At 36.1% G+C, this 22984-nt stretch overlaps 1 protein-coding gene across 5 annotated transcripts in view; it reads right to left on the bottom strand.

Moving 5' to 3' along the window:
* Window positions 1-22984, bottom strand: part of MLIP (muscular LMNA interacting protein) — a 155883-nt gene that overhangs the window by 102425 nt on the left and 30474 nt on the right. For 3 of the 5 annotated variants that reach the window (XM_055263585.2, XM_063632803.1, XM_063632806.1), the window contains exons 5-8: window positions 15038-15109; window positions 3571-3636; window positions 3404-3487; window positions 3204-3263 (exon numbers count right to left, since the gene is read on the bottom strand). In XM_055263585.2, the coding sequence (XP_055119560.1) occupies window positions 3204-3263; window positions 3404-3487; window positions 3571-3636; window positions 15038-15109 (282 nt within the window). The remainder of the gene's footprint in view (window positions 1-3203; window positions 3264-3403; window positions 3488-3570; window positions 3637-15037; window positions 15110-22984) is intronic. The other 2 variants (XM_063632804.1, XM_063632805.1) reach the window with 2 other exon arrangements.

Here is a 22984-nt window from a genome sequence, read left to right as displayed (position 1 = left end):
CTGACAAAATACTTCCTAAATATGTTGTTGAAGAAAAAGAAACCTAGGGGAAAATGTTGAAGAAAGAGTACCTACAATCTTATTTGCAGCAAAACTATAATTTAAATGAAAAGGCAAAATAAAGATGTTATCATGGACAGAGTTCACAAAATCTACACAAAAAGATCTTGCTTTATACAACTTGAAGCAAGATTCCAACAAGAAAAACAATAAATCCAGGAAAAAGCTTTGAATGTGTGCAAAATAAGGATCTAAATCAGAAATAAGTATCTAAACAAAGGAAAGATCAAGAAGTATTCAGACATAAAGTTCAAAACAATACTAATAAATTGTATATATATGTGCTTGTGTTTGTATATACAGGTTGATTAAAAACAAGTAGAAAGTGAAAAGTGCTATAGTACTTACAAAATTTTGGGAAAAGGCATTTATATGTTTTAAAATTGGTACAAAATTAAGCATAATAACTGTCTTTAATAATGTATATGTCACTACCAGAAGTAACAAGATATAAAGCAAAATTTTCAAAATGTTCAAACAAGTAAATATCAAAATTGCCTAAGGAAAGCAGAAAAAAACAAGAGAAATAAAAACATTTTAAGTAGAAAACATGAAATAAGATAGCAAAACTTCACCCTAACATAACAAGAATTGCAATAATTATAAATGGCTTAAGGTCTCTGGTAAATAGAATCTAATTGAATGTAAAACTTATATGCAGAAATATGCTGCTCTGAGAAAATTAGACAAAAGGGTATGAAAAAAAGTAAAGTAGCAGTAAAAGATACATCTAGGACAACAAGAATTAGAAATTATAAAGTCACTATTTTAATACTCAGAAAAACCTTAAGTTAAAAAATGATTATATATGCTGATAAAGCTTCTAAAAACTCAAAAACGATAATGAATGCCAACACACAAGCACCAGCAATATGGTTTCAAAATATACAAGTCAAATCTAATAAACACTTCTTTAGACTTATCTCTCTCTGACCCTTGGCCGCAATCAACACAATTATATTCGCAAACACTCTCTTCTTACAGCTTCCATGATATCACATTGCTCTGATTTTCCTTACCATAAAAGCCTTTTCATTCTCATTTGCTCATCTCCACCTCCTTTGTCAGACCTGTGATGTTATGTTCCTTGGAACTCCGTACAGGACACTCACGGTGTCTACGTGCCAGTGACCCTCAAATATCTCCGATCAGCTTCAAACACACAGGTTTAAGCTTTCTTGATAAGCACTTCAAACTCGTCCTTGTCTAAAACTGACATAACCCTCTGCCTGCCACTATACAGCTCTTCCTTCACTGTTGTCTATCCTCAAAGCAGAGACCTGCAGTATTCTCTCTCCTTCACTACTCGCACCCAAACTCACTCAAACCGTCATGCTTCTCTCTAGCTCTTCTGAGCCCACCCTATCCAGACCACCATCACTGACTATTTCCCTGACTGCAGCAGCCTCCTCACAGCAGCCATATTGTTCATCTTCTATGGTTTCATATTATTCCCACCATGGTTTTATGTCTCCCCATTTTCTTTGGAATCCAAGCTTCATGCCATGGCAAATAAGTGTTTAAATCACTGTGCTTAACCCAGTTTCTCAACATCATTTGCACTGTTCATCCCTAGCTCAGTGTACAGCAAGCTCATTGGCTAACTTCTTTATCTTCATACACACTAAGCTCTTTCATGCTTCAGGAAATTTACACATGCCTGTTTCTCTACCTGAAAGCTGTTATTCCTGATCAAAATTTCTGTGGCGGGCTCTTTTCCATCTTTGGGTCTCAGCTTGAATTCTACCCCTTGATCACTACATTCAAAGCATGTACCTTAGGTTACTCAGCCTTGCTTATGTTCCTAGTGCCTTACAGCACCAGACTTATGGTAGGTGCTTAATAAATACCTGTTGAATGAAAAATTGCCTTAAATGTAGTGGCCTAAAATACTGGGTTTTTTAACATCATGAGCATTAAGTATTTGTTAAAGAAACCAGTAATATAGATTATTATTCATATATAACTTCTTAAATCCTATTCTCATTACATTTAATATAATACAGGTCTTTTACATGTTCAATGAATGAAATACGAAAAAATATATTTTAAAATTGATATAATATCTTTGACAAATCAAAGTTTTAGATTAAAAGGCTTAAAGGATATACAACAAAATAGACTTCAAATACAGAAATTACAATTATCCACTTGTGAGTCCTCTGCTAAAATATAATTAATATGACAATAATTGATTACTGGGTTTTATATGTCATTACTAATGGATATTTATTGATAATATTCCAATTGAAAATTAGGATTGCTGTTCTAGTTATGTGTAGTTCTGTACATTTGAAAATTACTTTAGACACACAGTGTCCCATATTTTAAGAAAGGACAGGAAAAAAGTATACTAATTCCAAGGAAATAAATAAATAAGGCTGACCAAAAAAAAAAGTAACTAATAACTAACAATTATCAATAAAGGCAAAATCATACGCATTTTGAAATTTGGATGAGTAGAGCTTAAGTGTTTGAAAAAAATAATTTGGAGAAATGTGTTATTTTATCCTAACAAATGAAAATAACTATTTTATAAGAAGGAAATACATACTCAATTACAACAATTAATAGTTTAGTAGTACTCTAACAATCTAAAATATCCAGTTTTATTTCCCTTTAAGTCAAAGAATAATGAAATAGATTCAATCAGCAAAAAGAAAAAGAAACTCTAGAAATAATACTTCCATTAAAGCACTTGGACTAATTTTACTTTAGTCTACTTCATTTTTTACTTCTCTATTTTTAAGTGGCTATAAATTCCATAAATATTGAATCTATAATTTGAGTGAGAATGAGCCACAAATTATACATTCCAAATGTCAATGTAAAAAATAAAAACATAGTCTAATATGTTGGCTTTCAAACTGTTTTGAACTTGACCCACAGAAATAGATTTTACTTTGCAACCCTGTATACACTTACCTTGCATTATATGTGTACATGTAAACAAATGTCAACAAAACCTATACATTACGTGAAACTAAGTGTAATATTTACTATCTTTAAAATTCTACAAAAAAGACTGATTGCTATTCACTAAATTTATTTCTCAATTCACTATTGGACCTTGACTTGCAGTTTGGAAATCATTGATCTAATAAATCTTATGGTTCCATAAATTATATTAAATACATACATACTTTGACTGTGTCAGAACCCAACAATGTCTTTGGGGACCTTGAAGGAGAATCAGAAGAATGCTGAAAAAAAAAGAAAGGAAGGAAAGAAGAAGAGAAAAGGAAAGAAAAGGACAAGCCTGTGAGGCATCATACTAAAGTAGAGGAAAATGAAGAGAAGCAAAGCAAATGTTTGAATTGCACATTCTAGTCTAAGGCATTACCATAGACAAGGAATCCTGTAAGACCTTATCAATGGTAGCACAGAGCTCTTCAGTTTGCTGCCTGAGCTGTGCAGGAAAATAGAGCTGGAAGAATTGAAACCAGGTACTGGGTTAGCAATAAGTTTTGGAATTGCATACCAAAAGCAGGGGTAATCTGAAGTTATTACCTCCACTGGTGGTTCTAGTGTGTTGTCCTTGGAGACACTTTCAGTCTTGGCTGGTTCATCTAGTGCCTAGTGATAAATGAAATAGTTCTTATATGAGGCCTCTAGTCATACAACTGGAGTTTTCTTTTTCAAAGAAAGCCTTGTATGTATTAATATTCCAAGAAAAAAATATTTAAAGTATTTGATGAGCTATTCTTTAACAGGAAGACATTTTTCTTTTAGGTCTTAAGTTTAAGTCTTTAATCCATCTTGAGTAAATTTTTGTATAAGGTGTAAGGAAGGGGTCCAGTTTCGGTTTTCTGAATATGGCTAGCCAGTTTTCCCAACATCATTTATCAAATAGGGAATCCTTTCCCCATTGCTTGTTTTTGTCAGGTTTGTCAAAGATCAGATGGTTGCAGATGTGTGGCATTATTTCTGAGGCCTCTGTTCTGTTCTATTGGTCTATATATCTCTTTTGGTACCAGTACCATGCTGCTTTGGTTACTGTAGCCTTGTAGTATAGTTTGAAATCAGGTAGCGTGATGCCTCCAGCTTTGTTCTTTTTGCTTATGCAGTCAGTTTGGCTTCAGATTCTCTGTCTCTCTATTGATGGGAACTAGCCAAAATCTCTATTCCATTGTTTTTTCCTCAGCTGGGCCTAATGGGCACATTCAATAGTCATCCAGAGAATTGGGCAGTTTATCTACAACATTTAGGGCTCCTTTTGGCACTCTCTTTTCCAGATTCTCCCCTCACATTCTAGTTTCTGTATGACCTTACACTGTTCTCTGTTTCCTCATCTAATAAGTCTGCTGGGTTGTTGCTGAATTTTCACTACTTCATTGTGACCAGATAAGGGACTACCCATAAGGTGAGAAACTATAAAATCTAGAAACCAACCTAGTGCCATATTTTTATGCAAGCGTTGACTCTACTACAGTTTCTACCTGCCTTGGTCATGCTTCAGTACCTTCAGCTCTATTATAAGAATATCCAGAGTTTATCATTGTTATCTGTAAAACAGTTGGCCTAATACAAGCTACTTCTCTATTTGCAGAAGCAGAATAAGGCAAGCTAATTTAAAATTAACTCAAATTTCGATTTTCAGCACATATTTTCTTTATCACAGAGATTGCATAAATTCAGTCTCAAACCTGTCTCAGGGTAGGCTTGTGACTAAAGGTTATTTTTTCCTACCCTAAGCCTAGGTTGATATAAGAAAATCTTATGGCAATTCACAGTGGCTCACACCTGTAATCCTAGCACTTTGGGAGGCTGAGGCAGAAGGATCACTTGAGCCCAGGAGTTCAAGACCAGCCTGGACAACACAGTGAGATCCCATCTCTATAAAAAATTTTAAAAATTAGCTGAATGTGGTGGCATACACCTGTAGTTTCAGAAACTTGAAAGACTGAGGCAGGAAGATGGTTGAGCCCAGGAGTTCAAGACTGCAGTGAGCTCTGATCACACCATTGCACTCTAGCCTGGGCAACAGAGTAAGACACTGTCTCTAAAACAGTAAAAATAAAAAAGCGGGGTTGTCATTTCCCTTTGAAAATGGTTTTTTTTAATCATACTTCTTGCAACTGAGAGTGTAACAATTCAAAAATCTTGACTTCTTAACGGAGATGCAATTCCTGGTCTCTATCTTACCAGAGCATCAGCACCATGATAAACATTCTGAATTTCAGCCTGCTTTTAGTATTTGACCCTTGGGGATTTCCCCCACTTTTTTTTATGAGCTCAGCTTTATACTGGGTTGAACACACACAAAATTGTCAGTATTCAACTGAAAAATACTTGCCAAGATGGCAATTTCATGTGGCTTGACTTGTTTTTTAATCCAATTTTTAAGTTGATCATCGAATATAGGTATTTTACAACAGGAAGTTTTTCAAGCAATCTAGTTTCAATATACTTTCAAAGTTTGAAAATCTATAGCTAGAAAGGTTACACAAAAAATATATGCCATGAGTTCTGAAGACAGTTACAAAAGAGGTTACCAAAAATTTAATAAGCATTTGTAGGCACAAGACAGTTATTTTCAAGAGAAATATCGTCACTTGAACATATATGTTCTGGTAGATTTGTAAACAGAAAAATCAAAGATTCAGTTCTCTATTGTCATGTATTTTATAACTTTTTAGAATTACAGATTCCCTTCTCCTCTTATTTAGATTTACCTCCTATTTCTCATTTCTTTATTCCCATTCCGAGGTAGACATATCCTGACAGAAGATGTTATGCCAGCTGTGAAACCATGGACTCCATTGCTCATCAAAATCTCTTTTCCTCCTTCTAACAACCAGGGATCTCCATCCAGAACTATTAGCCTTGACCAAGAGGTACCAGGTCCAGATGCTAGAACTGCCATTTTGGCATGGGATATACCCCTAAGAATTCAGAAAAGTGACTTTAAAAGATACAATTTTACCATCCCATGTTTTAATAGCTCATAAAGGTAAATACTGTCTGGAAATTTTGTTTTCAAAATCCACTTCTCTGTATTAAATAACAAAATTTGGGAGGTTGTTTATGATAACCTAATAAAAGCATTCAAGATTGCTTCTTTCTTACCATAACAAAAATCTGTTTTGTGCTTTCTTTTGTCATTCTTTAAAATTATGATTAATCATGAGAAATGATTGGCAGGGAACTGAAAATTTCACAAAAATAACTCTTCACTGGTGTTCAGAAGGTTTAATATTTTCCTGGCATGGTGTTTCAATCACCTCCTGTTCACCTTGTTAATGGGGGAGAGGTTCCTTTCCTTGTGTTACAGGGATAGATGGTTACGTAACTCTTGACACTGTACAGATAAAATCCAGAACAGTTTATTAGTCACATATACTCACAGTCCAGGGAAGGGGGACACCACAAAACATGCAGGGCCACATGGAGGTCACAATAAGGAACAACCAGGGGTTGTGGGTATCCAGAGAGTAATGCGCCCCTGGTTCCACCAAAGGATATGATTGGCTTGTTTGAACTGGAACCTATTACTAAGGCATACGCAGGAATTCCACCTGGTCAGTTGGATAAGGAGGGTTGTTTGGCTAGAGAACCTTATCTGCAGGAGCGGAGTGAAGAGGGGAAATTGCAATTAGGCCATTTGAAGCTCTCTCAATTCTAGCAGATGTCAAGGTAGCACACAATATTGGGCCTTAATTTTAGATCTTACACCTCATGTGACCTCTACTATAGAGAAAATGATGGAAACAAAATTGTCAGAAATTAAAGACCAGGACTAACAGCCAGCTCGTTAGGACGGGATTTTGTTCTGGCCCTTGCTCACCATTCCAACAATGCCTTTCATATGCTCCTCACTCAAAAGCTGCTCTTTAACCACAAAGAACTGCTTGAGTTATTTGAACTTGTGGTGATCTTTTGAACTACATGTAATTAACTCTCCGCAGATCCACTCTCAGTTCGCTTAGAGAATTCCTATTCATCCTGAAGATCCAAATGAAACTCCTTTATAACATCTTTCTTGGCCTCACACCAGGCAAAGTCAGCCATTCCCTGTTTGGGGCACCATATCACTTTGCACATATCTTAAGCATATTGTATCATAATTACTTTTCAAACTATATCTCTACCCTACTGGACTATTTGTCCTATTAGACTACAGAAAATATGATATTTATGTTTGTAGGCCCAGGATACAGAATATGATAGGTGCTTAGTAAAGGTCTTTATGATGAATCACTGGGTAAACCAATGAATAAATGAAGTTAAGTTAAATGAATAAATGAATCATAGAAGTAATATGATTTAAATATTCCCTGGTAAAATGCTCTAGAGAAGTGATTTAAACTCTTTGAGTAATTTAATTGACAAATAAACTATATCTTTCTCTATATTACAGCTAAATTTGTTTGCCATCAAAGATTTGAGCATATAAATCAATGCTAGTGCAATGCGACTATTTCCTTTTTCAAACCAAACCAAATAAGATTAATATTTTAATTAGTCTGTGGAAACTTACTCTGGCAAACATAACTTTTATTAGGTTACTTGTGATATTGAAATTCACTCAGAGAATGACAGAACTATCTACTCAGGTCCGTTGGAAAACTATAGAAGATAACTGGTCTTAGGTCAGTAATGCTGAAATTTTGAAATGGCACAAGATACCCAGATTGCATTTTTAAAAATTGGATGGGGGGCTTATTTTGAACTTAAACAGTCTTGAAATTTACTAGAATTGATTTTTTTAATTGACTGTGCGTTACTTGTCAGATGTATCATTGTGATATACACCTCCTCTAGCAACCATAAAAAGTAGCTTATTTTTCTATTGTCCAAAAATTTCTTTTAAAAAGCATATTTTAAATCTCCATTAGTAAGAATTCTGACCAGAGATTGCTTTTTGGCAAGCTAGCCAGCAGGAAGATATTGTTTCTCTAGATTTATTCATTTTGGGTAAAAGTGTCTTAAAATATTAGCTAATAAATTATTGTTATTAAAAATACACATTTTCTACCAAATTGGACTACAAAAATTGAGGCATAAATGGAATATTCTTTGAGCTCATTCATCTTAAAGAATTCTTAACTAATACAAATAATCAGAAATACTCTCATTAGAAGTGTTGGTAGTTTGTTCAGAAGTGCCAACTTTGGGGCCCAGCTTTTGAAAAGACACCAAATAAATCTCATAGCAGAAAATAGTTTCTGGACTTAGCACTACATTAAAATTAAGAGCCAAGAACTATGAAAAAGCATTGTAAATCAAAGTCCTTGTGTAAAAGTATGCCAATAAACTGTAATGGGTATTCCCAGTTATGAGTGTCCCTGATGAAACTGCAAACACTTTTTAGTCAAATATATGAAGTTAGTCTAATTTGCTCCCTTAAAATATAGGATGAAGTTCTAAAAGTTGGGAGTTGGAAAGTAAACTGCCTCCAAAGGAAGAATGATCTAATAGAATCTGTAAACTTTTTGTTATACTTAGACTATTTGATTGAATTTCAAAAATTTCATTCCTGAGTTATTAGATTTTAGTAATGATCAAATCAATCCCCCAAAATTATGTGTAGCCTAAATTCTCCTATACTTTGTTAATATGACCTGCTATTTGGTAGAATAAATCCCCTAAGGACTACAAAATACTTACCATACTAATACAAAACCATTTGTAGGATAGTAGATATTGTTAGAAAAATAAATCTCACTTTGATTGTCTAGTTGGGGATTCAGGTCTGAATAACATTCACCGCTGAAGAAAAGGAAAAAAGGACACTGCAAACTGAAGGAGCTTGCAGATGTGTAAAGTAGGGTTTCTTTAAAGATCTAGGAATATTTACCAGTAAAATATCTTTACATGATTGGTTTAAAAATATCAAGAACTGAAGAACTCTACTTGGTGATTTTACTCCCAAGAGCTTTGGAAAGTTAAATGTTTGTTCCTCCTACAGAGAAGGGAGTTTTTGCAAACCATTCCAATCAGTTTCAAACCCATTCCAGCAAAGCTCAATGGTAGGGGAATCTATACTTTTTTTGCATTTAATTAAGGATGTCAGAAGGGTGTTCTTTATTTCCAGAAGCACCTCCTTCACTGTAATTTGCCTCATCTCTTTCAGTAGCTCAAGGAATTGAGCTGGTTTGTAATCCATCACTCTCTCAAGTCATCTCAGAGCCACATTATTTCCCATTTTCTTTGAATTTTTCCACATAAAAACAAAATACTCTTCTTGCTCTCATTTAATGAAGATATAAATATATTTTAGCAAGTAATGAAAACAAGTGTTGTAGGCAGGGATCCCATATGAGCATCCTTTACTCAATAATTCACTGTAGCTAGCTGATGTCACTGTAGGGTAGAGAACAGGGAAGTCTGAGAGCCAATCAGAGCTCCTCTGAGGTCCAATTTAGCAACTTAGTAACCTTGATGCTTTAGGGAATTTACTTAGCTTCTTTGAGCATCAAATTCTTCACAGAGTTGTGAAGATGAAAGCGCACTTAGCTCAATGTCTGATACACTAGAGTATTCAATATGGCAGCCATTGTGTTGGCTAATCTTCAAAAGTGCCAGCTTACTTCCCCTCTAGCAGAAGGCTGTTCTATAAGCTTTTCCATGGAGGTAGAATTGATGAGGCTTATTCTGTCCTAAAGAAAGACGCTTTGCTATTGTTGTTTTGATTGGCATACAGTAGTCTACTTTGTTTTTATACGCTTATGAGCAAAAATTTGCCTTAAGAGCCTGTGGAATAATTGGAAATTTTAAAGAGCTATCTGGCCCCAAACTCATTTATTTAGTGAACATTTAGTAAAGAATATAGTATATCTATCTCCTCAAAAAGTTCAAGATAGAGAAAGAAAGCAATAAATATGCATAATTAAATACAATTTGATAATTTTTTTAATTACGCACATAGTAGACAACTACCCGAGAACCATTTACCATGGATTTGAGTCCTGGACTCTTCTCCATTATTAAAGAAATTGGGAACACATTTGCCTCTTGTACTAGAATCTAAACTAAGCAATGTTTCTCTAATATAGGTCATGTGCTAAATTGGCAATAAGGTTTTGTTAAATTTTTAAGACATAAAGAGTTTTTTTTTTTTTTTGAGACTGAGTCTCACTCTGTCACCCAGGCTGCAGTGCAGTGGCGTGATCTCGTCTCACGGCAACCTCCACCTCTCGGGTTCAAGTGATTCTCCTTCTTCAGCCCCCGGAGTAGCTGGGATTACAGGCATCTGCCACCATACCCAGTTAAATTTTTTTTGTATTATCAGTAGAGACAGGGTTTCACCATGTTGGCCAGGCTGGTCTTGAATTTCTGACCTCAGGTGATCCACCCTCCTCGGCCTCCTAAAGTGCTGGGATTACAGGCATGAGCCATCACGCCCTGCCAAGACATAAAGAGATTTTAAAATATTCTCACCTAAGGACATATGTTTAATAAGATTGGAGTTTAGCAACTCATGCTTTAAAAAACTATATAGGCAACTTAGCTGGGTGTGGTGGTGTGTACCTGTAGTCCCAGCTACTCAAGAGGCTGAGGCAAGAGGTTTGCTTGAGACTAGGATTTCAAATCTAGCCTGGGCAGCATAGCAAGACTCCATCTCAAAAAATGAAACAAAAAATCACAGAGGTAACTTAGAATAAATAGGCTTGACAGCTGACAGGATATATCAAAATTTTGCCTTTTTCTTTTTATGCCATCGTTTTTATTAGTTATTAAAATAACTAATTTTATATTCCTTGCGCCAAAAAAAAGATGTTTATCCTATAACTTTCCATTTAAAGAATTAAACCTGTAATTATTTTTTGCTACTTATAAAACTGAGCTGCTCCAGAATTCTTCTCTTAAGTACACACTTCTTATGAATCAAATGTATCATGAAAATGGCAAACAGTAATGCCATTTATTAGGAACATTGTACCTAGGCCCAGCCCTAATTTTATCCTCAGAAATACTTATGAGGAAGTAAGCAGAATTTAAATAACTTTCAAGGAAAAAATTTATATTTTCATGGAAAAATATTAATCATTGGTAAGACAATAAAGATGCATATTCTTTGATTTTACAGAAATACTTCATTCATTCTCTCCTCCTTTAACAACTACATGATAAAAATAATAATCTATTTACTTGGAATATTAATATGTGTCAAACAGTTTAACTTCTTACCTATTGCTATCAGACTCAGATGATAAGAAGAAAAACTAGTCAGTGAAAGAGAGACCTTTAACTTTCTCTGCAAAAGACAGCACACATCAAGATATATCACAAGACTGATATGGTTTGGCTGTGTCCCCTCCCAAATTTCAACTTGAATTGTATCTCCCAGAATTCCCATGTGTTGTGGGAGGGACCCAGAGGGAGGTAATTGAATCATGGGTGCCAGTCTTTCCCATGCCATTCTCATGATAATGAGTAAGTCTCAGGAGATCTGATGGGTTTATCAGGGGTTTCTGCTTTTGCTTCTTCCTCATTTTCTCTTGCCACCACCATGTAAGAAGTGCCTTTGATTCTGAGGCCTCCTCAGCCATGTGGAACTGTAAGTCCAGTTAAACCTCTTTTTCTTCCGGTCTCAGTTATGTCTTTATCAGCAGAGTGAAAACAGATTAATACAAAGACTAAAAATAAAGTCCATATCAACTTAGTTTATCTACAGACCTTATTATATTGTTGAACGTATTGTAATAAAGTCTATGGACAGTCACAATGTAATCTGATTACTTTATAATCATTTGTATTTCATCCTCATGTCATTCTTGGAGAAGATGATTATTGGCAGGAGATTAAGCCAAAGACCCTGATGAAGTCAACACAATAAAAATCATACTTTACATTTATCTCTCCCTATAAATCCTCATTTAAGACTTAAGCTACAAATGCTCCCTTCTTGTTTTGTTTTGTTTTTTTTTTTTTTTTTTTTTTTTTTTTTTTTTTTTTTTTTTGAGACGGAGTCTTGCTCTGTCGCCCAGGCTGGAGTGCAGTGGCGCAGTCTCGGCTCACTGCAAGCTCCGCCTCCCGGGTTCACGCCATTCTCCTGCCTCAGCCTCTCCGAGTAGCTGAATGCTCCCTTCTTAAAGGTTCACAGGGGAAAAATGATAGAATATGGAATAAGATATAAATTTAAATTTTGATGCAGACAATAAATTACAGAACAGAAGTACCAGAAACCTCATGTTCCCTGCCGACAAAGTGTACTCTTTTAAAAATGATGGGCTTCATCCAGGGTTGATTAAAACTGAAAACAATCCAGGAATTCAATGAGAGCTTAATGTCTCATTGCAAGGGATGCCAGTATTTCAATTCAGAAAAAATCTTGCTTTTAAAAATAGAATCATTTTTTAAAAAGTAATCTGGTTTCTCATTAATTATACTATATGCTGTAGAACAGAATGTGGCATAAGATACCCATCATGGGTTTACTCCAATTGTAGAGATAATTGTTGAAATAGCTAAGACATGAATTATTTTTGTTAGCTCCAGCTTCAAGGCATTCCACAGCATGGACCCTACCCAAGTATTATAATGAGTCTACAACATTACCTACTCCTGAATTGTGGTGTTCTGCGTGATACCAAAGGGATCTCAGAAAACCTTCTGTGATTTAAAATATTGCAAGATTTTTATTCTTCCATAAATAGAAGAGTTCCTCAAGTTATAGTCCTAATTTTCCCACTCAATTCAGAAATAAATCCCTTTTATTTCAATGGCATTAAGATAAAGTCTATTGTATAAACAGATGAGTATAAATGATTAAATTGTCAGATTTATTTTTTAAAACTGTAACACTGAAAGGAGCAATACAATATCATTCAAAAAATACTATTGAAAGTGGAGGTAACTCATAAAATCTTTAGATAAGGCTTTGATATTTTAAAATTCTTACAAGGTAAAATTTCTTATTGAGGAACACATAACATGGGAAAGCCAGCAGAAAATATGTGGAATAATTTAAAGGACCTAAAGAAAAAAATATTCACCTCACATCTCAGACCTTTGAATAAGTTAAATATTTATGGTTCAAAAACTATATTGGCCAAGAGACAATAACCTACAGTAGTCCTTATACAATAATTCAGCCCCCTCTAGAATAACACTATTTTAAATTTAGATATCATGTTTATATTTTTTGTATGAAAAATAGAAATAATAGTTTTCCTACAGAATATTGTACTTAAAATTAAAAACACAAAACCTTTTGCACATGAACTTGTATAATAGGCTAAATATACATCAATACCACCATACACATTTATGAAATGGGTTTGTAATAAAATTGGAAATTGAACTAATGACTCTTCATTTTCACTGACTAATGAATAAATTATAAACTATATAGTTTAGTTAATTAGAATTGAATTCTGGAAACAATCCTAACAGACAGATTCTGGAAACAGTACTGACATCTAGTCTTATCTCACAAAAGACTTTCAGAAAGAATTAACTTTCATTTTTCTAAATAGGAAATTTACATAGTAGCAGAACATAGTTCCAGAAGAATGTGCCTAGATGAGGCGAGACAAGTATGAGGGAAGGACGAGCATGAAAGCAGGCTCCTCATCTCCTCTTTGCCTCACTGCTGATGGAGAGTGATTCTCCCACATCTGTGAAAGCACACACTTGTGACCAGTTTCCAGAAATAACCATCCAAAATAAGCAGAGAGTCTGTGGTGTGAGAACTCTGCCACCATCTCCCACCATTATGGCCCTAGAGTGTGGAATAAGGGGCAATGGAAAAGTGTCCCTTTCCACAACCTCTTGAAGTCTCCTGAAATCCGTGTTTTAGTCCCATCTCATCTTTTAACAGGCAATAAGGGGTAGAAATTCATGAGAGATGCTAGGGAAAAAGCTGAAGATTTTCCTGCAGCCTAATGAACCTCCAGTTCAAAGCACTTACATATACAGAACATGGATTGGACACTACCTGTGTATAATTTGGAATTAATGTCCACCTATACACTACTTGTTCCACTAACAATTCCTACTTATTAGATAAGAGATCATACAAAGGTTTTACTCTTCAGATCATGCTAAAAGAATAAGAATGTAGATTTATAAACCAGTGATCAAAATACCACCTGGCTGGCAAACAACTTTTTGATAAATGATAGTAACAGTCTTTGAAACACATAATTACACAGAAAAAACATGGACTTAGTGCACTGAGAAACAAATTGACTAAATACATAATTATAAAAATAATATATGAAATAAATAGTTTTATAGACTTGGTAACTCATTTCACTTTGATTCTGATATCAATCCTCTATTTGGCTTTTATTTAAACATGCCTAACATACTTATTAAACAAGAGGCCTTAATTTAATTTACCTACTTATGTAACAACCTATAATTTTATTATTAATGACCCTTAATAGCAAAGCAAAAATTCTCTTGGAGTCATGTGAAAGCAGTTGGGTCACTGAGAGTCATCTTAGTCTTCCCTTCTGTTCATGAAAGTAGGACCACTGGCTGGCAAGAATGGATGGGTGAAGAGGTGTAGTCCACAATGGAATCTATGAGGCTAAGTTGAATACTCAGCTATAATATCTGAGTATCAGTATAGTACAATGGTGGAAGCTGCTGTTAGTCACCAAGTCTTTACCAGTCAACAACCCAATGTGGCCAACTGTTCACAAACAATCCCATTTTACCTCAATTCTTTTGATCAATATGTATAGATATGAAAGTTCTTGATACGAAAGTTTTTGAATATAATAATTATTTAAAATTCCAAAGAACGGAGATCTATCCAAATCTGAATCAAGTTTCCCAAAGCAGCTTGACAGTGGACTAAATATCCCTAGGCTCATATTCAGTCTCTAGCAATAAACCAATAATGTCTCCAGTTATATTCACCAAAATGTTTTCACCACATCATCCTAAACTAAGAACGGAATGTTATTTTAGTAAAGGCAGAACTTTAAAACAGAAATCTTCCCAACAGAAATTTTAGAAAGCATTTTAAAAATCACATTAGAAACGTAAAATTCACTGTTTTTGAGCCAACACTGACCTTCTGTTCCAAAAGCAATGTGTTTGTAGGGATTGCTGCAAAAGCCTTGTAGCTTGACTTGGTCTTGTATTGCTAGAATGGGCAACCAGAAAGCAAGAGTAGAGATGAAAATGGGAAGGAATATGACATAATTTTTCAGACAGTTCTACCAAGTTAAATGACACGTTATCAAATGAAGAAAAGGGTTATTATGCTGAACAACTTGTTTCTGACAGAAACAATTAGCTTACCATGTTAATATTTTATTAGAATGAGAAGCAAAGAAATGCCACAGTATAATATCAGCCTAGAGATTACAGGCAACTCTGTGCCACTCTGTTTCAGAACTTAAAAACTTCCTTTACACAAATTTATATATAAATTTTTCATTAGCAGCATTCCCTCATAGGAGTACTATTCTATACATGAGGACAGGAGATGGCTCTGCTTGAACCTCAAAGGAATGTTTCTTTTCTACAGTGTCACAATTAACAAATATTATACCAATAAGTGTAATTGAGCTCTTGATCATTTTCTCGCATCATCCATAAAAACAGAGATCAAAATACACAAAAATTAACAGCCGTTTTTTATACAACCAGCAAAGTAGGCAATAATTTGAACATAAATAATATCAGCAATGTAACTCCATAAAGAAAAACAAAAAGTACACACTCTTGATCTTAAACTCATTTTTTAAACCTCATCACCCCCCTGCACTTTCTAACAGTTATGTTAATGAAGCAAATGTTAAAACTTCCTAAGTGTTAAGTACAACTCAGAATAATACAGTTCAGTGTTGTAGGATATTTGGGGGAGATGGCAGAGCATGAGGAAGCTGTAGAAATCAGGATAAATATGCATAATCAAAAACTCAGTTTTGATAACTACTCTGGGTCTCCAGCTGATGAACTGAGTTCAAGGCTCCTGTCACTTCAGACGCCCTTGTCTAAGGCAGCTTCCCCAGTGGCCAGTACCAGTGAGGAAATTGGCACAGAGCTCCAGGCTATCTTAGTGTCTTCAAAAGCAAACCAAAGTGTCTGCAGAAGATGGTGTCATCAAATAAAATTAAATCTTGGGTTTTATAGATGTAATTGAAGGAAGCTTCATTAAAGTGGGGTGGTGAAGGTAAGAGGCTAGCACATTCATTTTCCTTAGGAAAAAGTTGAAGTCATGAGGAATCAAAGTGCCAGACCCAAAAGAAGAAAGTCGGCATCCAGCTAACAGCAGAATGCATTCTCTTTTTCACTGTTTTGTTTCTTTTCTTGGTATACTGAGTTAGATAATGAAAAGGAATTAGCAACCCAAGGCCTGCATGCCCGCAAGTGACATAGGAAGTCACACTAGCCAGATAATCAGTCACCCACAAATACATGCTCACTTACACACTCTCATTCATACACGTGAATATATACATATATACATATGTACTCACATACAGACACACACACACTCATTCACAAACACACACTCAGCAAAATGTGCACAAGAGCTCAGAAGCTAGACACTTTTTCCCAAGAAAGGTACTCTGAATGCTTACTTATCTTCCACTTTCCCTCCTCCATATAGCTCTTCTCCCTCATAGGAAGAAGCTACGTGGCTTTCTGCAAGTCTCTCAACTCTTAAGGAACCTACACTCCCATCTCCTACATGAGACGCAATTGCTAAAAGATGTCTCAGGTCACTTGAAGCCCTAAGTTGCTACATTGACCGTGTACTGCTGTGGTCTCTAGACAACAAGATATTTGAAAGGGATTGAATTTGAAATACTATCTTTCCATGGGAGCTGACATTTATTACTATGCTGACATTTATTACTATTACTCACTTAATTTTACAGAAGCCCTATAACTAGAGAGTTATGAAGAAAAGCAGAGGTCAAATGACTTGTCCAAGACCACACAGCCCATAAAGAGCCTGCCTGGGTCCAATATACATGCTTTCTCTATAATATTTTCTTCCAAAGAATACCTAAGCCTACGTGTAATGCAGAATAAAATATACCATCTCACTCTATGATGGTTTTATGAATAGTTAATTGTAATCATAGTTGCAATCACAATAACAATATCTAACAATCACTATGACCCAGGTACCATTCTAAAAGCTTCAGGTGAATTAACTCACTCAATTGTCACAACAAAGCTATTAGGTAGATACTATACTATCCCCATTTTATATATGGAAACTGAGGTACAGAAATGTTAAATAACTAATCAAAGGTCACCAGCTAGTGCATGTCAGTCCTGGCTGGAATTTGGACACAAGCACTCTAGCCCAACAACTATGCACATATCTACAAATGCCCTTGCTTCTCATTTCAGAATGTGTAATCATTTACAGTGCTTGTTCTCCTATCCTCAACTTCCCTAAAGAATATAGCTGGGAAAGCCTGTACAGAGACATATCTTGTTATTGCACACAAGAATCTTACAATAAGAAGTGATATTGAAGGTCATTTGCTTCAACCCCCTCTTCTGACACATGAATCTCTGTTCCGTTTAGTAGCCAAATGAACACTTGCTTGCCCCCCAAGGCAGAACATTCAGGTCTAAGTGTTAGAATTAGTACAAAATTCTCCCCTACATTGAGCCAAAATATGTTTCCTGCTAACTTATCTCATTGGTCCTATTTCCCTCCCTTGAAATCATGGCTCATGCCAAGAGCTCTCTTCTGCATAAGTATATTGCTTCCTTCACCAACTCCCTGATACTCAAGTGAAGAATTCCACTACCCTCATTGCTCTCCTCTGATAATATTCCTTAAAATTATAAAAAGTGTTTAATAGATGTGTTTTTAGCACATAGTAAAATATAATCATCACCTCCATGATACTGATAATAAACTCAATTAATGTAATGAAGATAATAATTGGGATCATCTCCTTAGTTTTTGTGGAGAGTTTAAAAATATGCAAGAAAGGAGGTTGGAGTTACTTCATACTGTTGGATCACATTGAGTAGGCTATCACCTAAATTCCTAATGCTTTCATCTTTTTTCAAAACATTTACCAATAATTCCATCCTATATTTATGCTTATTTATACCATTTTAGACCCAAAAATAGGGCTTTAGGCATTATCTTCATCAAGTTTTATCTGATTAGATTGCGTTTGTCATTGTAAGCAATGAAGATAAGAATTTTTAGATTATTTCATGAAACATTTCATTAGGTGTGTCATTTTTATCTTCACTCAAATCATATACTAAGGACTAGGAGCTCCTGCCACTGGGGTCTCCCAACTTGGTGGACATTAACTGATCCTATAAATCTATTTGTGGATGTTCAACTAACATATTTATTCAAGAAACTTTTTCTCTTTCTTTTCCTTTATTTTTTTGGGGGGGAGGGGGTAGTGGGGGACAGAGTCTTTCTCTGTTGCCTAGGCTGGAGAGCCATGGTGTGATCACAACTTACTACAGCCTCTACCTCCTGAGCTCAAGCAATTCTTCCACCTCAGCCTCCAGAGTATCTGGTAATACAGGCATGTGGCAGCATACCCAGCTAATTTTTTTTTTTATTTTTTTTGTAGAGATGGGTTCTTACCACAGTGTCCAGGCTTGTCTTGAATTCTTAGGTTTAAGGCATCCTCCTGCCTCAGCCTCCCAAAGTGCTGGGATTACAGGCATGAGCCACCATGCCTGGCCAAGAAACTTATTGAGTACCTACTACATGACATGCACTACTCCTCTAAGACGTACATACCCTTTCGTTTTCAGTCTAAAAATCCCATTTATTGCCAAAAAAAGACAAGTTTTGAGTCCACTGTTTTTCCTCTGGGTTCTCCTAACAATATATAATCGATCTAAATATGAATTTTTTATTCTAATTTGAAACACATTTCCTCTTAAGCATTTCAAGGCTTCCAGGTGCTAAACCAAATTCATTTATTTTCCTCTTTGGCTTAAAATTACTAATCATTCTAATGTGGAATTACAGGGTTAGAGTAAACATTAGCTAATCATAGGAAGTAAAAATGACTGGCCTAAACCTGAATCTTGCAAACAAGGCAATAATACCTATTGATTCTCTCCAATTTGTAATCTATGCTTTCAGTTAACATTCAAAAAATATTTCTTAAATATCCTCTGCACGGTGCAGGTCAAAGTTTAGGTTTGAAAAACAAAATGGCATTTTATTACTTATGTTTAACAGAGCTAATCCTGTTTATAGGCAATGCTAGTTGCCAGCTGCAATGTAAATTCTGGGTTTGAAGGTAAGGATAGCAAGAACACATTCTGCCCCTTCAGAAAATATTTTCCACTAAAGTCATATATCCTGTTGCTGATGTCTAAAATTTCACCACAGGCTCTAGTAATAAAGATCCATGAGGTCTCAAAGTGAACTATGTTAGTTGCCTTGAGGATCAGGGGTTTGGACTCACAGTTACACTTTAAGTGCAGTAAATCGGGGGCCCCTAACCCCCAGACCATAAACTGGTACCTGTTAGGAATTGGGCCAAACAGCAAGAAGTGAACAGCAGGAGAGCGTGTATGACCGCCTAAGCTCTGCCTCCTACCAGATCAGCAGCAGCATTAGATTCTCAGAGGAGTGTGAACCCTACTGTGACTACACAGGCAAAGGATCTAGGTTGCGTGTCCCTTATAAGAATCTAATGCCTGATGATCTGAGGTGGAACAGTTTCATCCCAAAACCATCCCCAACCCCCGACTCCATGGAAAAACTGTCTTCCATGACACTGGTCCCTGGTGCCAAAAAGGTTGAGGACCAGTGCAGTAAATGCAAGAAACTTGGATTATATAAACAATAGGATGAGGAAACCATGGTGAAGAGCCTCCCTACCACCATGTCCAACTTCCTCCAGAAGCATTCCTTGACAGAGATGAGAGCATCACTCTACATGTACACTTTCTGCTCCTCAGTGATCACATCTGTCTTACCTGAGTCAGAATCTCCCTGACATCAGTCCTGAGATGAAAGCTCAACCAAGCCCTGATCCCATTCATAGGAGATTGCTCAGAAACTTCCTTATATCTGGATTCCCGGCAGAGCACAATCTATAATGATCCTGATAATGGAAAAGCTAGAGGTGGAGGATACAACTGTCAAAAACTGCCTGGCAAAGCAGATGGGCGAGGTAGCAACTGAGAAAACTTCCCAGGACCCCTCTGCATCCCTCATTTATCTTTTCGTTTCTCTAACACCTTAAATGCATAATTTTATTTCATTTTATTATAATATTTTGCCATCCCTATCTGCCTGCTAGATCTTTTAGAGGAGAGATTTTATATTATTTGTTCTTTTATTTTCAATACCTAATACAAACCTGGCAGAGAAAAGATGTTCAGCAAATATTTGTTGACTTGAAATATCTAATTGAAAATTACAATAAGATTCAAGGACATGAAAAAACACAAATTTTTAGTTACTCGTCTATGGTTCAATTCCTAGACAAGCCTGGCTAATTAAAGACCCTCTTCCACCACTCCAAGCATGCCCTGAGAACATTTCTAATACAGGTTTTTGAAGTCATTTTTCTTCATGATGTAAACCTATAACATGTGCCACATTATCTTGATCCCTGTTTTTTCCTTTGACAATTCTCTTATTTGAGTTAAACTGCACACTCCCCTCAATTAAAATGCAAATCCTGGCCAGCGTGGTGGTTCGTGCCTATAATTCTAACAGTTTGGGGGGCCGAGGCAGGTGGATCACCTGAGGTCAGGAGTTCAAGACCAGCCTTGCCAATGTGGTGAAACCCTAAAATACAAAAATTAGCTAGGTGTGGTGGTAGGTGCCTGTAATCCCAGCTACTCAGGAGACTGAGGCAGAAGAATCAATTGAACCTGGGAGGCAGAGGTTGCAGTGAGCGGAGATTGTGCCATTGCACTCCAGCCTGGATGCCAAGAGCGAAATTCCGCCTCAAAGAAAAAAAAAAAAAGCAAATCCCCCTAGGGAGTGCGGGGTTGGAGAGGAAGACAAGCTTTTGTCAATCATTGAACACCTGAGTGTGAACCATTACTAGGATCAATTCAGAGAGGCTAGCTGGAGAGAAGCACAGGAGTGGCACACAGAACTGGTCAGTATAGAAGCTGTGTGACAGATAGCCTAGCTGAAAGAAGCCTGGAAAGTCAAGGATTCCCAAGAACTTTGTGAAGGGAGTGGAGTAAATGACAGTGAGATAAAAAGAGAAAAACAAAATAAGAAAGCACATAAGGCTAGTTTCAGCTGTTTTTTTTTTTTTTTTTTTTTTTTTCATTTCACATAGTGGCTCTGATTGGTAAATGTTTGTTACTCTGCCTACAAAACATGATGGAAATCTTATCTTCACCTTCACTGCTATAACTTGACCATAGCCACCATCGTCACTCACCTAGATTGTAGCAATAGACTTCTAAGTTCTCCCAACTTAAACTTTCACCCTCTCATGGTCTATTCTTATTTAGCAGTGAGATAGTTAAGACTGTCACTTATCTATTTGAAACCCTCCAACGACTTCCCGTCTTACTTAAAGTAAAAATCAAAGACTAAAGAGTGGCCCACAAGACCCTCCTACAGGATCCGGCTCCCAGCTACATCTCCCTCTGACAACCTCGACATCTGTTCCTCACTGCTAGCCCAGAATACGTTCTTTGTATCTGTCAAGCACTCTCTGGCCTCAGAGCATTTTCCTCACTATACTCTTTTAAGGAGTATCACCTCCTTGGATGTTACATTCTCAACGAAACCTATCCCAATATCCCAACATAACTTGTGACACCATCCTTTCTGTATTTCCCTTGAGAATCAGGGCTATACTTTTCTCCATGACCTGACACACACAACAATTTACTTATTTGGAGGGGTTATTGTTGATTGTTTCTCTTCCACCAAAGAATATAAACTGTCTTTGAACGGGCATCATCGCATATTTTATTTATTGCAATATCCTCACAGCTTTGAAAAGCACACCTATTAGGTAATCAATACATATTTATTGAATGAATGATTTGCTTGAACCCAGATTAACTATTTTAGCTCATGCAGACACATTCCATATTGCTCATTTTCCAAATTACATGTGGTTCTGCAGAAATGAAGAAAGTTTTATACAGACTGCTGCCAATAAGTTTTCAGTGTGATGTATTTGGGAGTGTTTTGATGTCCTAAAGGAAGGAGACTTTTGTGAATAAAACACCAGTTATAAAGTTTTATGAAATATAAAATAGCTCTCAACTTGTTCCCTAAATAAGCTCTGTATCCAAATAGCTTTAAGCCCAGGGCAGGCCCACTGATGGAGACTCTTTATAATTGGAACTAATCTTCAGACTATCTTCAGTAAGTGGCAGACTCTATGAGGCTTTGATGTAATGCTTATCCTAATTTCCATGTGGAACACCATAATAATTCACTAGGATAAAAATTTAAATTCTTTTATAAATGAAGGCAAAACAGATTGGGGACCCAGACACAACTCCATGGGTGAATTTTGTAATATCCAGTCTTTTCCACGGGAAAAAAAAGTCTCAGACAATATAGATGTTGATCAAAAAGTAGGTCAGTCATGGTGGCTCACGCCTGTAATCCCAGCACTTTGGGATGCCGAGGTAGGCGGATCACTTGTGGTCAAAAGTTCAAAACCAGCCTGGCCAACATGGTGAAACCCCATCTCTACTAAAAATACAAAAATTAGCTGGATGTGATGGTGCACACCTGTAATCCCAGCTACTTGGGAGGCTGAGGCAGGAGAATCACTTGAACCCAGGAGGCAGAGGTTGCAGTGAGCCAAGATCACACCACTACACTGCAGCCTGGGCGACACAGTGGGATCTGTCTCAAAAAAAAAAAAAAAAAAAAAAAAAAAAAAAGGCAGGCTGAGCAGCATTCAGATGCCCATCCTGTCTAAAGCAATGATTATAATGTGAAATAGTATTTTAAACTACATCTGAATTTAACATATCATAGCAATTATATCACACAAATGCAAGCAGATTCAGAACCTTAAAGGTTTTATGCATGAAGAAGAAA

Source organism: Symphalangus syndactylus, chromosome 23, assembly GCF_028878055.3.
Source record: "Symphalangus syndactylus isolate Jambi chromosome 23, NHGRI_mSymSyn1-v2.1_pri, whole genome shotgun sequence".
In the NCBI taxonomy this organism is placed as follows: domain Eukaryota; kingdom Metazoa; phylum Chordata; class Mammalia; order Primates; family Hylobatidae; genus Symphalangus; species Symphalangus syndactylus.
This window is presented reverse-complemented; position numbering and strand designations above follow the sequence as displayed.